General features: G+C 38.4%; 2 protein-coding genes across 2 annotated transcripts; both read left to right on the top strand.

Moving 5' to 3' along the window:
• Window positions 1-3: 3 nt before the first annotated feature.
• On the top strand, window positions 4-3,171 carry LOC105055505 (uncharacterized). The gene has a single exon (XM_010937350.4). It carries the CDS (start codon window positions 154-156, stop codon window positions 2,542-2,544), a length of 2,391 nt encoding a protein of 796 aa, XP_010935652.1. The 5' UTR covers window positions 4-153; the 3' UTR covers window positions 2,545-3,171.
• Window positions 3,172-6,868: 3,697 nt separating this feature from the next.
• LOC105055506 (E3 ubiquitin-protein ligase AIRP2) lies at window positions 6,869-11,696 on the top strand. The gene is made up of 5 exons (XM_010937351.4): window positions 6,869-7,337; window positions 9,173-9,323; window positions 9,439-9,505; window positions 9,595-9,829; window positions 11,212-11,696. The coding sequence occupies exons 1-5, from the start codon at window positions 7,258-7,260 to the stop codon at window positions 11,420-11,422; spliced, it is 744 nt and encodes a 247-aa protein (XP_010935653.1). The 5' UTR covers window positions 6,869-7,257; the 3' UTR covers window positions 11,423-11,696.
• Window positions 11,697-13,653: the final 1,957 nt, after the last annotated feature.

Below are 13,653 nucleotides of genomic sequence, written 5' to 3'. Positions count from 1 at the left end.
TGGAGGGAGCCGAGCCAACCAGATTGGACTGCTGGAGGCTGGTACCTGGCTTCGTTTGTTTGATCTCTTTTAGGTTCAAAATAGAGGGGACAAAAATACAAACATCTGGTAGCTTTGCGTAATTTTTTTTGTTTGGGTGAAAGAGATACTGGGATGCGGAGGACGTCTCCATTGCTCGCCTCTTCACCTGTCTCTTCTTCAGCGAGAGATGCCGCTGCCTTTCGAACTGAGCGCCGTGTCATCCTTCCACCATCTTCTAGAAGGAATGCTGCATCATCTTCTCCTGAAACCGCCCCCAATAAAAACATCCGGGGTGGAAACCGGCGTTTCCACCGGTCGGAAAGCCTGGTGATCGAACGATGTCGATCGGAGGCTCTTACAATCGAAGATGCGATCGATCTGTTTGACACTGCAGCGAGTGCGAGCCCGAAATCCTCCATCTATGTCATCAACGCCCTTCTTAACGCCATCCTTCGAATGAAGCATTACCCAACTGTTCTCTCTCTATATAGCAAACTAAATCAAATGCAAGGAATCCCGCCCAACATCCACACATACGGAGTCCTTATCAACTGCTGCTGTCGCATGAATTGGGTGGATTTGGGCTTCGGCGTCTTCGGGGACCTCCTGAAACGTGGCCATGTCCCCACCGCCGTAATCTTCAACTCGCTTGTCAATGGCCTTTGCTCCGAAAAGAGGGTAAGCGAAGCAGCCATGATGTTCGATAGAATGTCTCTGATGGGATGCCAACCTGATGTGTTCTCATACAACACTCTCATCAAGGGGCTGTGCAGTACTGGGAGCATGGGCTTAGCACTGGAGCTGCACCAGAAAATGGCCACCTTGGGAGGTTGTTGCAAGCCCGATGTGGTTACATATAACACAATTATCGATTACCTTTGCAAAGAGGGAGCTGTAAGCAAGGCTCTTAAACTGATCGATGAAATGACTCATGATGGTGTTGCCCCAAATGTTTGCACTTACAACAGCATCATTCATGGGCATTCGACTTTAGGCCAGTGGAAAGAGGCTGTCACTATTTTCAAGGAAATGGTCGATCGAGGCCTTTCACCAGATGTGGTGACATTCAGCATACTTATGGATCTACTTTGCAAGCATGAGAAGACCACAGAAGCCCATAAACTACTTGACTTGATGAATGAAAAAGGTGAAAAGCCTGACATCATCTCATATAATACATTGATGCAAGGATATTGTCAGGAGAGCCGTCTTGTAGATGCAAGGAAAGTCTTTGATTCCATGTCAGATAAAGGTCTTGCACCTAATTGTCATACATACTCTACCTTGATTAATGGATTCATCAAGAATCAAAAAATGGATGAGGCTGTGGAGCTATTCAACCAAATGCAACAACAAGGAGTGAAGCCCGATGTTGTTACCTATAGTATTTTGCTAGATGGACTATGCCACCTTGGAAGAGTGCAGGATGTTAGATGCCTCCTTGATGAGATGGCAAGTCATGGAATCCATCCAGATGTTGTCACCTACAGCTCTATGATATGTGGTTTTGGTAGACTTGGGAAGTGGAATGAAGCTTTTCAGTCGCTTAACGAAATGATAGAGCGGGGAATCCGTCCTAACATTGTGGCACTCAATTTATTGATAGATTTCATTTGTAAAGAAGGAAAGGTTCAAGAGGCACATAGATTATTGGAAAAGATGATTCATGGGGGTATGGAGCCTGATGTTGTTACTTATAGTACGCTAATGGATGGTTACTGTATGGTAGGGCGAATGAATGATGCAGTGAGAGTTTATGATTTGATGGTTTCAAAAGGCCATAAGCCCAATGTTGTGACATACAATATATTAATTGATGGATATTGCAAAAGGCGTAGGATTGATAAGGCTTTGAGCCTCTTTAATGCAATGCCTCGTAATGGAGTGCAGCATACAACAGTTGTATACAACACCATATTAGCTGGAATGTATCGAGCAGGTAGGGTTGCTGATGCAGAAAAATTGTTTGACAAGATGCTTGCTGCTGGGGTATGGCCAAACCTTCGCACATATAACACAATCTTGTATGAGCTTTGCAAAAACCAATGTATTGATGAAGCTATGAAGCTATTTCAAGATACATTGTCTTCCACTGTTAGCCTCAACATCGACTCTTTCAGTATCTTAATTGATGGTTTGTTCAAAGCTGGTAAGGTTGAAGCAGCCAAAAATCTCTTCAATGCTATTCCTACCAAAGATTTGAAGCCGGATGTTGTTACATATAGCATAATGGTGAATGGCCTTATTAGAGAAGGGCTGTTTGATGAGGCTGATGACTTGCTTTTGCAAATGGAGAAATCTGATTGCTCTCCAGATTCCAACATGTTCAATGCCATTGTCCGGAGCTTGCTTCAGAAAGATGAGATCATGAAAGCTATAGATTTTCTTTATAAAATGGATGAGAGACGCTATCCTCTTGCATCGTCAACTGCATCTCATATATTAGTTTCGTTCTCAAAGGATGGAAAATATCATGAATATCTGAAGTTGCTTCCGAATTTCTCTCAGCATCATGTCAAGTGATAAGGTTGATATTAAATCATGAACAGAGGTTTATGAATGCTTATATCACAACTGCACCTTTCAATCAATTCATCAAATTTTTGTATGACATGTTTCTTTCTCTGTCATGATGAATTGAGAAGACTATCCACTAAGTGGAAACTTAACCTCCAAATGTCAGATCAATATCTCATGGGAAGTTGAATCAGAGTTTTGGATATCAATGGGTCTGCTGTGGTGCTGGGGTTGATGAACCGATGAAGGTCATGGTGATGGAGATCAATGGCCACCTCAGGAAACTACCTTCTCTTTGCCTTCATGACTTTCTGATGACTACAGGTCAGTAGGGGTCCCTGATATCAGAGGGAGGTTATGCATGCTTTAGAGCAGCAGAAAGGATGAGTTGTCCTAAGCATATAATGCCAGAGTTCTATTCGGTGAGATGCACAATTTCTGGATGATGCTTTTAGTCATGGATTGCGAATCAGCAGTATATCTAATGTGACAATGTAATGGTGATGTTGATCTAAGACTCACAGCAGACAGCACAACCTTTGATGTTTGGCTTGTAGGCATCTTAACTATTACAGGAACGAAATGGGCCAGTAGATGAGTACTCTTACAGGAATGAAATGGGCCAGTGGTCAAGTGATTAATTTTTTTTTGGCATGATTTATAGATTTTTAGTTTGTTGATTCAAATTCTGCTGCAAAGACTGCTTAGACTGCACTTTATGTTTTTGTTCTTGTGCATTTTACCATTACTGCTTCAAAGGGTGGAAGAGACGTTGATCCAAGATAATATGGAATTTCTCATCAATGACTCCAGCTATTTACATTTTTACTTGTAAATGACTAAGGATAATGCTTTAGCTTCTTTTTTGCTTTTGTCTTTTCAGAATGTAGCATATGGCAATATTAGTGGGGCTTATGCACACAGAGTCTGTAAAACAAAAGGCAGGCTCCAATGCATTATTTTTCTTCCCTGTTTTTTTCCATGTAGCCATAGAAGGCCTAAAGTGCATAAGAAAACTTGTTTGACATTTTATGACTTTCACTGAATTGAAGACAAATGCACTGATTTATGACAGTCAGCTTTTATGAAGCATGGTATGATGACTGAGACCTAGACTTTACCATGGTATAAATTAGCAAAAGATAGCAATGCCCTGCAAAAAGGTCACTCATTGTGATAGTGGGATGATGACTTGGACCTAGATTTTTTCTGGGACATAAACTAGCAAAAGATAGCACCTTGAATAAAAGTTACTCATTGTGATGGTACAACACTACCCAAGGCAATCAAGATTCAACTTTGATGGATCCCTAAACCAAGCTCGGGCAATGGTGGAAGCAGATCTGTCATTCAAAATCATGTAGCAGCATGTACTAGCTCTATGCTCTATCTACTTCAGATATCAGTCCATTCCACCTGCTGAACTCAGTTTCGTATATGAGAGCATCACCTATGCTCCTGTCAGGCTAAATGTATACAGAATTTGGCTTATGCATGGCTCTAAAATCTCTTGGATTGAAGTTTATCACCATCTTTATATGATTTGAAGTGCCTGAAAAGCAAGTTAGCTTGGTGGAAATTTTCTGCTCGGCACATTTAGCACTCATATGAGAATGCATGGCCAATATTAACGTAGACAGAATTTGGCTTATGCATGGCTCTAAAATCTCTTGGATTGAAGCTTATCACCATGTTTACATGATTTGAAGTACCCGAAAAGCAAGTTAGCTTGGTGGAAATTTTCTGCTCGGCACATTTAGCACTCATATAAGAATGCATAGCCAATATTAATGGTTGCATTTACGTTTCTGAAAGTATAACAAGGCTGAGGCCTTCCCCTCACCAATTTGAGAAGTCAAAAGCTACATATAACCAAGGAATGAAGGTCAGAGAATTTCTCAGGGATGCTACTCAAATGTAACGCTGCAATGCAGAGGAGTTCTCATGTATTTTGCTGTGTTTGCAATGTGAAGGAAAACAGATAATCGTTGTGTACAAAAACAATTTTCAGGTTCTGAAATTAATAATCTAAATCTACACCAACCAGAAGGGATTGGGCTCACATTGAGCAGTGAAGATAGCAATGCAGGCTCTCTTCTCTTTCTTTTATAGCTTTTAATGGTAGAGAAGAGTGGAGAGAGAAAAGAAGGTGAAAAGAACATGTATATAAGTGAGTGTACTTGGTCATTGCTACGTAACTACAGAAGTCATTCAGTCATATTGAATTAGATGATGGACTTCACGTCTGCTTTCCTTTGTCGAAATTTCAACTATTAATGAAGACACCATCCCGGTTCACTTGTTACCTCCGCGGTATACTACTAAAATGAACATGCCAAAAATGTGATCATGTCACATCTAAACCTCACAATTTAGAGTCCTGTCCAGTGATTAAAACCTCTTCGAGCAAAGCAAATATAATACACGATCAGTGGCAGCATGTTGAGATCGCAATGTCGCACCTAAACCTCACAATTTTTTCGCAGACCATATGGTGTAGCTCAATCAAGCTGGGCAACTATTCAAGGATTTTCCAAGATTAAGCTGACTCGATATGACAGTTGAAAGGCTATTGGTAATAGAATCAGCTCCGAGGCATGTCTGTTTCATGTATAAAAGCTCTGATTCAGGAGCCCTGGTTATGTTTCAAGGATCTTTGGATTCGTTGTCATCAATTCTACATCCAGAGAGAAGCCAATTAACATGTAAATTGATCGATTAATTGACTCTTAGAGTTAAATGAGCCAATCTCCTTGCAGGTTTGAGAGGTAGGGAGAATGGTAATGTTTTGAAATAGGTAAAGATGAGATGACACTCATTTTGGTGAGTTGGCATGCAGCAGCATTTCACATTAAATCATTCAATCTCTTTTTGGCTTTCCAAGACAACTAGGATAACGGTACAAGGTGCATTTATAGGTTTTCTATCTTACCCAAAATTTATCGAGAGAGATTACTTTCCATCAAATATCAATACCAAATACTTGCTTACATGATGCAGACAAAGTGTTGCTAGTTATTATATTGGTTGATATTAAATGATGATATAATATATCCTAAAATATTAGCCAATTCAATATCTAGACCAGCCAAGTCTTTTAACTTCACTGATTAATCATTTTATTAGTTAAGTATTAAATACCAATTACTTGCTTACATGATGCAGATAAAATGTTGCTAGTTATTATATTGGTTGATATTAAATAATGATATAACATATCCTAAAATATTAGCCAATTCAATATCTAGACCAGCCAAGTCTTTTAACTTAACTGATTAATTATTTTATTAGTTAAGTATTAAAGCCATGTCTAAATTGTATTTTATCTGGTCTCTAGCGTACCAGCCAATATTTTAGTATCTTGACCACGGCATATTACCTACGTATTGGATAACTTGATTCGTTTTCACATGTAAGATCCGACTTTTACAATAATGAGCAAATCTTTTATTTTAATATATTCAAATAGATACATACCTATATATATTAGAATAAAAAGAAGGTATCTATATCCGCATCATTATAATACAAATTATTTTGATCTTCCTTGAATAATCTCCAAACTCATCAAAGATTGTAGTTATCAACATTTCTTTCCAAGTAGGTACTCTCTTCGCTCTAAGATTTTTAGTAAAAAGATTCAATATTAAATTACAAGCTATTTATACATAATTAGTATAATAATTCATGACCAATTGGCCTGGTGCCAGATATGTAGATTTTATTATCGATGTATATGGTTCAGATATATCTTATACGTCATGCCACCTTACATATTATTTGGATTGGGGGTAGACGGAGGTTTATAAGGGGAAGAGAGGGGAAGGTAAAAGAATAAATTACTGTTTGGTAAAATTTTTTGAAAAATAAAGGAGGGTAGAAAAAGATTCTTTCAACCCTTCTGTACTCCTTACTCAATTTTCTGTACCTCCCAATTTGAGATGTAATGGAGAGAAAAAGTTCACGCTTAATTTTTATTTTTTTAACTTATCTTTAATAAAATTTTAAAATTACAACTAGACCATTATATATTCTATTTTTCCAACCGTCTTTTCATCCGCAGACCGCTCCTCACGTAAGTTCGGATATCACGATCTTTGAAAGACAGGTTTTAGTGATTGAAATTTGCGGTCTTTATCAAAATATCATAAATATTAAATAATATATTTATTAATAAAAAAATATATTTATTAAAATATATATAAAAATTTTTATACTCCTCCCTTAATCTCTCTATCCAAATAAGAATAAGATGCATTTTTTTTTTAATTTTAAATAAGATTTATTAATTCTCTTACTCTCTTCTCTCTTTTTCTCCGTTACCCACCCCTCTTCCCCCCCACCTTCCTTCTCCTTATGAACTCGCATGTGCCTTCAATCCAAACAAAGCGTTAAAGGGAACGCCGGTGATCTGAAACCATACATTTCGGGCCTTGCCCAAGTCTAGCAGAGCATTTGAAAGACGGTATTGCATTTGCAGTATTCTGCAACGCGCACGATGCCTTCCGTCCACGTGGCGTCGAAGAAGCCTTCTTTCCTCAGTCGGGTCGCGCTTCTTCTTTCCAAAGCAACGAACACAAGAAAAGGGGAAAGGGTGCAGCGTTTGGAGGATCGAAAGGTTAGGGTTTAGGGTGGCAGAGGAAGGAGAGATCGAGAGAGAGAGAGAGAGACAGGAGAGAAATTAGGGTGTCCACCACTGCTGGATGATTTGTGCCGGGGATGTTCCTCGTTTCCATGCGGAAATCCTTCAAAGACTCCCTCAAAGTCCTCGAAGCTGACATCCAGCACGCCAATACACTGTAAGTGGAGTCCTTCAGCCCGATCTCTGGTTTCCATGCTCCATAGCAGGTCGTTTCCCCTTGTTCTTCTATTGCAATTCGGAAAGTCGGGGTTTTGCTTGATTTTGGGGGGCTCTTGTGCGATCATTGCTTCATTTCTGATGAATTTGGGGTTGAAACAGCTATTCTTTCTCAAATTCTCCATTTTTTTCGCAATGGAGATGAGATGCCTCTTCCCCCGTGTCTTAATTTTTCTGGGAGTCATACGAATTTCGTTTCTCTAATAGTTTGAAGAATTGGAGACCTTTTCAGCTAATCCGGCTCAAAAGTAGTAGTTTGTGTTCTCTTTGTGCCTTTTTTGTGTCTTGTGTTAAATTTTGCTGGTCATTTGGAATTGTTTGGACTATTTACAGGATTTTCTAGTTCATGGTTATTTGTCAGAGAATATTTGCTTTGGACCATAATTATGATGATTGGATTTTTAAGCATCTCCCAGACTGGTGTTTGACCATAAGAAAAAAAATATTAAGTTATTCGGATTCCTCCTATAAATGTTGTAACTCTGTTCTTTCATTTCGCTTGGCAATTTTGATTTATAAAGTAATAACTTGTTTTCTAGAAATAGTGTAGATTGTGTGAGCATATGTCCTGGATGGTTCCTGGAGACCTTTAGGATGGCTTAGTGATGACGATATTGACACCTCAATTTTTTTGTTAGTAATTTCTCTAGCATCAACCTTTGGATTGTGGAAGTGCGCGTGGGATCAGATTAGAGGAAAAACTTTATATATATCATGAGTATTCTACGATCATTATCACACATAAGGCACACATATCTTAGAAAAAAAAAAAAGATGACTCAATATAAAAGCAAGAGAATGAAATCCAAGTGCTCATGTTGTATAAAAATGTTTAGAACATAGAAATGATTGAAGAGGAAGAAAAAAATTAAGGATCTTATCCATATAGATTGAAAACACAAGGGAACAAAAAATTTTCATAAATGTGCTTTCTCGATCAATATACACTGCACACTGTAGGGACTACAGATGCACTTGCAACCAAAGAACTTAGTTTCAAATTGCAGTGGAAATACCAGTCATCTCATTTGGAGTTCTGGAACATTTTTATGTCACAAGCAGAAAAAGCCAGCCTTTAAGATGCTATATTCCATTAAGAAATCTCCAAAACTAGTGACTAATTTTACCAAAAAATAACATGGAGTTCCTTAAGCAAGACAAACGAATGCTATCTGATTACCTAAATATTATGATTTTTTTTAAAATCTTAATGTACGTAAAACTGTTAAGTTTACCTCTTGTTTCCAAATTAGTGCATTAGAATGTGGCAAACAAAAAGGTCGTTTTGGTGCAGGTCATAGAAGCACAATGGAGAATAACATAGATGAATATGGTATATATCATATTATTTTAGTTAAACTTCAAGGGAACTTACTGTTTAGCGAGTAGAATCATTCCTAAATTCATGGCTTTACATGTTTCATGACGGCATTTTTTTTTAAAAAAAAATTTATAACATAATCCCAAGTTTCCCTCCCCCTCTCTCTCTTTTTTTTTTTTTGAAAAAAAAATTACTTTGTAGCATCTTTCACTTTTCAACTGCTACTGTAAATGGAATAATTGTACTGCACATAAAGGATTTGCTTATGTACATGTGTGCTTTTCAACATACAGACCCTATTCCCTTGGCTGCTGTCTCTCTTATGTTAATTTAAATAAGTTGACTTTTCATCAGTTTTGTGTTGGACCATGGAAAAGTGACAGAGATAAAATCATGCTAGTTTTGTTCTGGCTTCTATTATATTGCAATTTCTGATGCTTCGTTGCAAGGTGCAGGGCTTCAGAATTCCAAAGGGAATATGACGGTGCCTGTATCCAAATGCGAATATCATATAGTCCAGCTGCACACTTATTTCTTTTCCTAGTGCAGTGGACAGATTGTAGCCTTGCAGGGGCTCTTGGTTTGCTGAGAATTCTAATATATAAGGTTGAGATTTTGCGATTTTCAATTTTGAATCCTGTATCCTGTAGTTGTAGGCATCTTGCATGCTTCTTTCGTGATAATGATTCTGTTCCTTCTTAAGGAACTTCTTGCTTTGTAGGTTTATGTAGATGGAACAACAACCATGTCAACCCATGAAAGGAAAGCAAGTATCAGGGAATTTTATGGTAAATTGATTGGCTTGCAGTAAATAAATGTCTCTCTTCAAACCACAATTTCTCTTGCTCTTGGTTCTTATGTGGTTGTTCATGGGCAGCTGTGATTTTTCCCTCTCTGATGCAATTGCACAAAGGGATCACGGACATGGAAGATAAAAAACAAAAGGCTATCTGTATGGAGAGGTACAGGAGAAGAGATGAAGATGAAAGGAGGCAATTCTCAGAGATAGACATTGAAAGAGAGGAAGAATGTGGGATCTGCATGGAGACAAACAGCAAGTTTGTGTTGCCCAACTGCAGCCATGCTATGTGCATGAAATGCTACCGCCAATGGTATAGTCCTTCCTGTCTTGCTCCTCCCTCCCTTAAATTTCAATACATTGCATCATTTCAGTTTTCTGGGGTATCATATATATCAAAATGCAGTTCCCTCATTGAAGGGTAAGGCATTCCAATCAACTTACAATCAGATATTTGCAAACAGTACTTTGAACATACATTGTGCTTATAGGGAGATCATGCCCTGCAAAACCAGCACTTCTCCAGATAATATTAGAAATATGAACTATATGTAGGAATATTTGACTGTCTGGGAATGGAAACAAACAAACACAAACATGCATATACGCATGCAGTATGTAGCCAATCTCTCTATGATTGATTCATTGCATTATTGCCTCATAGTTGTAACTTACATTGTATTAGATAAGAGTCAGGGCTGCATCCTTGTGATTCATTCTGATACTGCAGCACCTGTAAGAGAGTTCTGGTTTAGCTTGTCCTGTTTACAGGGTTTGCCCGTAGGTCACATGATAAGAAATGAAAGACTAAATGTTACTTGAATGCTCATCTCTCATCCTTCTATTTAGCAAAATTGTGGTCCTCTGTTCTTCTGTTCTTTGAGTGGGTGAAGTAAAGAATGCAGAAAATGTAGTAGATACCTCGTGTTACACATGCATACGCTGCTGATAAGCATCAACATCTTCTTTAGGGCTTTCCACTGAGTAATTTGGTCCCCTTATATGGAATTTCTCCTTTCTTCTTCTGCAGAAGAAAACCATAGAACCATAAAAGTCATGACTGCTTCTAAAATGCATCTACCTCTTACCTCCTGCAGTACCAGGTCTCCAATGTTGATGTGACTACTTATATAATCAAGATCAGATTGTTATTTATATTATAAAACATTTGAAGTGGCGAAATTTTATACGATGTGGGCATGGCACAAATAGCTGATGAAATCAATGGTTAACATATAAACCTGTACGGCATGCTAGTTGTTTCTATCAATGAAAATGGAGGAAAGAAAAAGCAAAGCTTTCACATCCTTGAGGTACAGCATTATCAGATAGAAGCATTTGAACTATTGTGTTTGATACCGGTAGATATGACCTTGGTAAACATTGTTGCCAATCAGGGCCCAATTCATACATGAGTTTATTGGTCATGCAACTGCTGTCTGATCCCCAACTTTTTTAAACCAAGGATCAAGTGATTCTATTGACTTTGTTAACACTACGAGTTTGCTTTTTGCTTTCATGCAATATTATTTTCTTCAAAAATTTTATTCACTTATTTTTGGCCCTTCGACTGGAAGAAAGATGAATGGTAAAAATAGACCATATGGCTTCATGAAATTACTTGCACCTCTTCGCTAGAGTTCTCCCCACCTATAATGCTGTATTGGATTAGAATCTAACGAATGGTGACTGCAGGCGTTCAAGATCGCAGTCATGCCCCTTCTGCCGTGATAGTCTCAAGAGAGTAAACTCAGGTGATTTATGGGTATTTACTGATAGCAAAGATGTTGTTGACATGGCAACATTGTCAAGAGAGAATCCGAGGCGCCTATTTATGTACGTAGATAAGTTGCCTCTGGTTATCCCAGATTCTGTTTTCGATGCCCATGATTCCCATGTGAAGTGACATGTCTGGCAATCTTACGACTCCCTTATCAGCTCTGCAATTCTTTCGGCTAGTGCTTGTTAGCTGATTGATTTATCCACAGGATAAAATTTAATTCCTGCTTGAAAGCTGCTGCTTCTTTTTAGGCAGCTTTTAAGGAAAGAAGGATCTGTAAATTGTGTTCAGGCTGATGTAAATATTTGTACAGTTTGTAAGTTTCTCTGTTTATCACCCAACCTTATCATGCTAAACAGACAGATTAGTATATAAAATTGAGTCATGGATTCATGTGTTATGGTTGTGTTACTGTATAACCCTTTCTGTGAGATTTGTTTGTTAGTTTAGCAGTCTGTTTGATCAGCCCGGTTTTGAGACACATTCTTCCATCCATACGTGATTCCAGGAGGGGAAGCTCAATCACTTTATTTATAAAATATTTTTTTAAAAAAGAAAAGAAAAGAAATTTATAACCTATTTGCTGCGTTACTCCTATCAAACTCCAATGAAACATCAAATTTAGCTGTAGAACACCCTCTGGTATGTTTGTAAGGTATCACCCTTCCCACTTGGGAAAAGAGAGCCGGGTTCTATTTGGGTTGGAGTCATCTTTTAATCATATGTGATCATACATATGATCTTTTAATCATATCTATCAAGGGTTCCAACCTGAATAGCCATCTGCAAGTGATATCGCATACATACATATATGCATGCATATAATCTTTTAATTGTATATATCAAGGGTTAAAACCTGAATAGCCATCTGTGAGAGGTCGCGTTCCGACGTATTTTATCTGTCCGTTTTTAGTTAGATCCAATGAGACTCTCTAGAGGTTCTTGTTTTCTTCCCTCCGGTGTTCAGATTTTTCAAGCTTAATACTTCTAAATAGCACGAACGTTTTGGATTGTCATAATGACGTAACCTGCTTAATTATATTTGGTCGACTTCTGAGAGCACTCGTTGGAGTTATTGGTTGGCATGTTGGTCCTAAGTTGCATTAGACGCGTTCATGGCTTCGCATGCGTTGCCTGTAGAGATTGCAATCTTTCATTTCATAAACAGTATATTATCACTAGATATTCTTTTGAATTCTTCTAAATTCAGTGGTGCGGATATTTAAAGATCCACAATAAAACAATCCATAAAATTAGAATAATATAGCCAACAGGAATTGATAAATTCACCATCACCCGGCTAACTAATCTACATTAACAATAGTATCTATCAAGGTAATAGAATTGTACTTCCTACCATTTAGATATGCAGCTAATTTTATCTAATGAACTACTTTTTTTTCTTTATTTGACCATTAGGATTTTTTTTTTTTTTTTATTTTTTTGGTATAAGTGGGCAGTCACACCATTCTAGTGCGAGAGCAGCCCACAAGATCCAGATACAAAAGATCTTGCAAGGCTGGTGGGCCAATATCATCTTGCCTCCAAATCCAGTCTTTTGAGTGCTCCATCACGAATGCAGCAATCTAATCTGCCGTAGTGTTCGCCTCTCGATAGACATGTCAGGTCAGCGATGTAGCACAATGACGAAGAGAGGTTCGGATGTCACGAACGAGTGGGTGAGCCTCTAGCTGCTTCGTACCATCGCAGTTCAGCTGATAACAGCGACAAAATCGCCCTCGATGAAAATCCTCTCCGCTCGAAGCTGCTGCCTTACATAGGTGATGTCTGCCCAGACGGCATGAAGCTTCGCTCCCAGCACTGAAAACTCAACAAGGTGGAAGCCCACGGCAGCTAACAACCTGGCATTAGGGTTTTATTGACCATTGAAAATGGAGCGCAAATCGGTGCATCATGTTGCCATCCATTACGATAATAAAATTATACTTAGTGAACTATTTTAATTGGTGCATGTTGTTTGTTGGCCATCCATTGACGGCCAATGCGGCCTTATAGAAGCTAGTTTTTTGAAAACAACCATCAACTTCTTTGACCATTTACAATACCAGGGTGATCGCAGAGATTTTTTTTTGCACAAACAGGCAGTCATACAAATCTAGTGCGAGAACAGCCCAATAGATCAAGATACAAAAAATCTTGTAAGACCAGTAGATAGTCCCCATCCTGTCTCCAAATCTATTCATCAGAGTGGTCAGCTGCCACCCAGTCTGCTGTAGTGTTAGCCTCCCGATAAATATATTGAACTCTGACTGCAGCAGCATGGCGAAGAGAGGTCCAGCTATTCCAGAGAAGAGGATGACCTCCGAACTACCTAGCACCCCTTGAAGCCAAGCAAT

This window comes from Elaeis guineensis, chromosome 12, assembly GCF_000442705.2.
Source record: "Elaeis guineensis isolate ETL-2024a chromosome 12, EG11, whole genome shotgun sequence".
In the NCBI taxonomy this organism is placed as follows: domain Eukaryota; kingdom Viridiplantae; phylum Streptophyta; class Magnoliopsida; order Arecales; family Arecaceae; genus Elaeis; species Elaeis guineensis.
This window is presented reverse-complemented; position numbering and strand designations above follow the sequence as displayed.

Excerpts from the sequence above, each read along its gene's own strand:
- LOC105055505 (XM_010937350.4), top strand. The coding sequence starts at position 154 with ATGCGGAGGACGTCTCCATTGCTCGCCTCTTCACCTGTCTCTTCTTCA.
- LOC105055506 (XM_010937351.4), top strand. The coding sequence starts at position 7,258 with ATGTTCCTCGTTTCCATGCGGAAATCCTTCAAAGACTCCCTCAAAGTC. Across the intron at positions 9,324-9,438 it reads TGAGAATTCTAATATATAAG|GTTTATGTAGATGGAACAAC; the intron begins GTTGAGATTTTG and ends CTTGCTTTGTAG. Across the intron at positions 9,506-9,594 it reads AAGTATCAGGGAATTTTATG|CTGTGATTTTTCCCTCTCTG; the intron begins GTAAATTGATTG and ends GTTCATGGGCAG.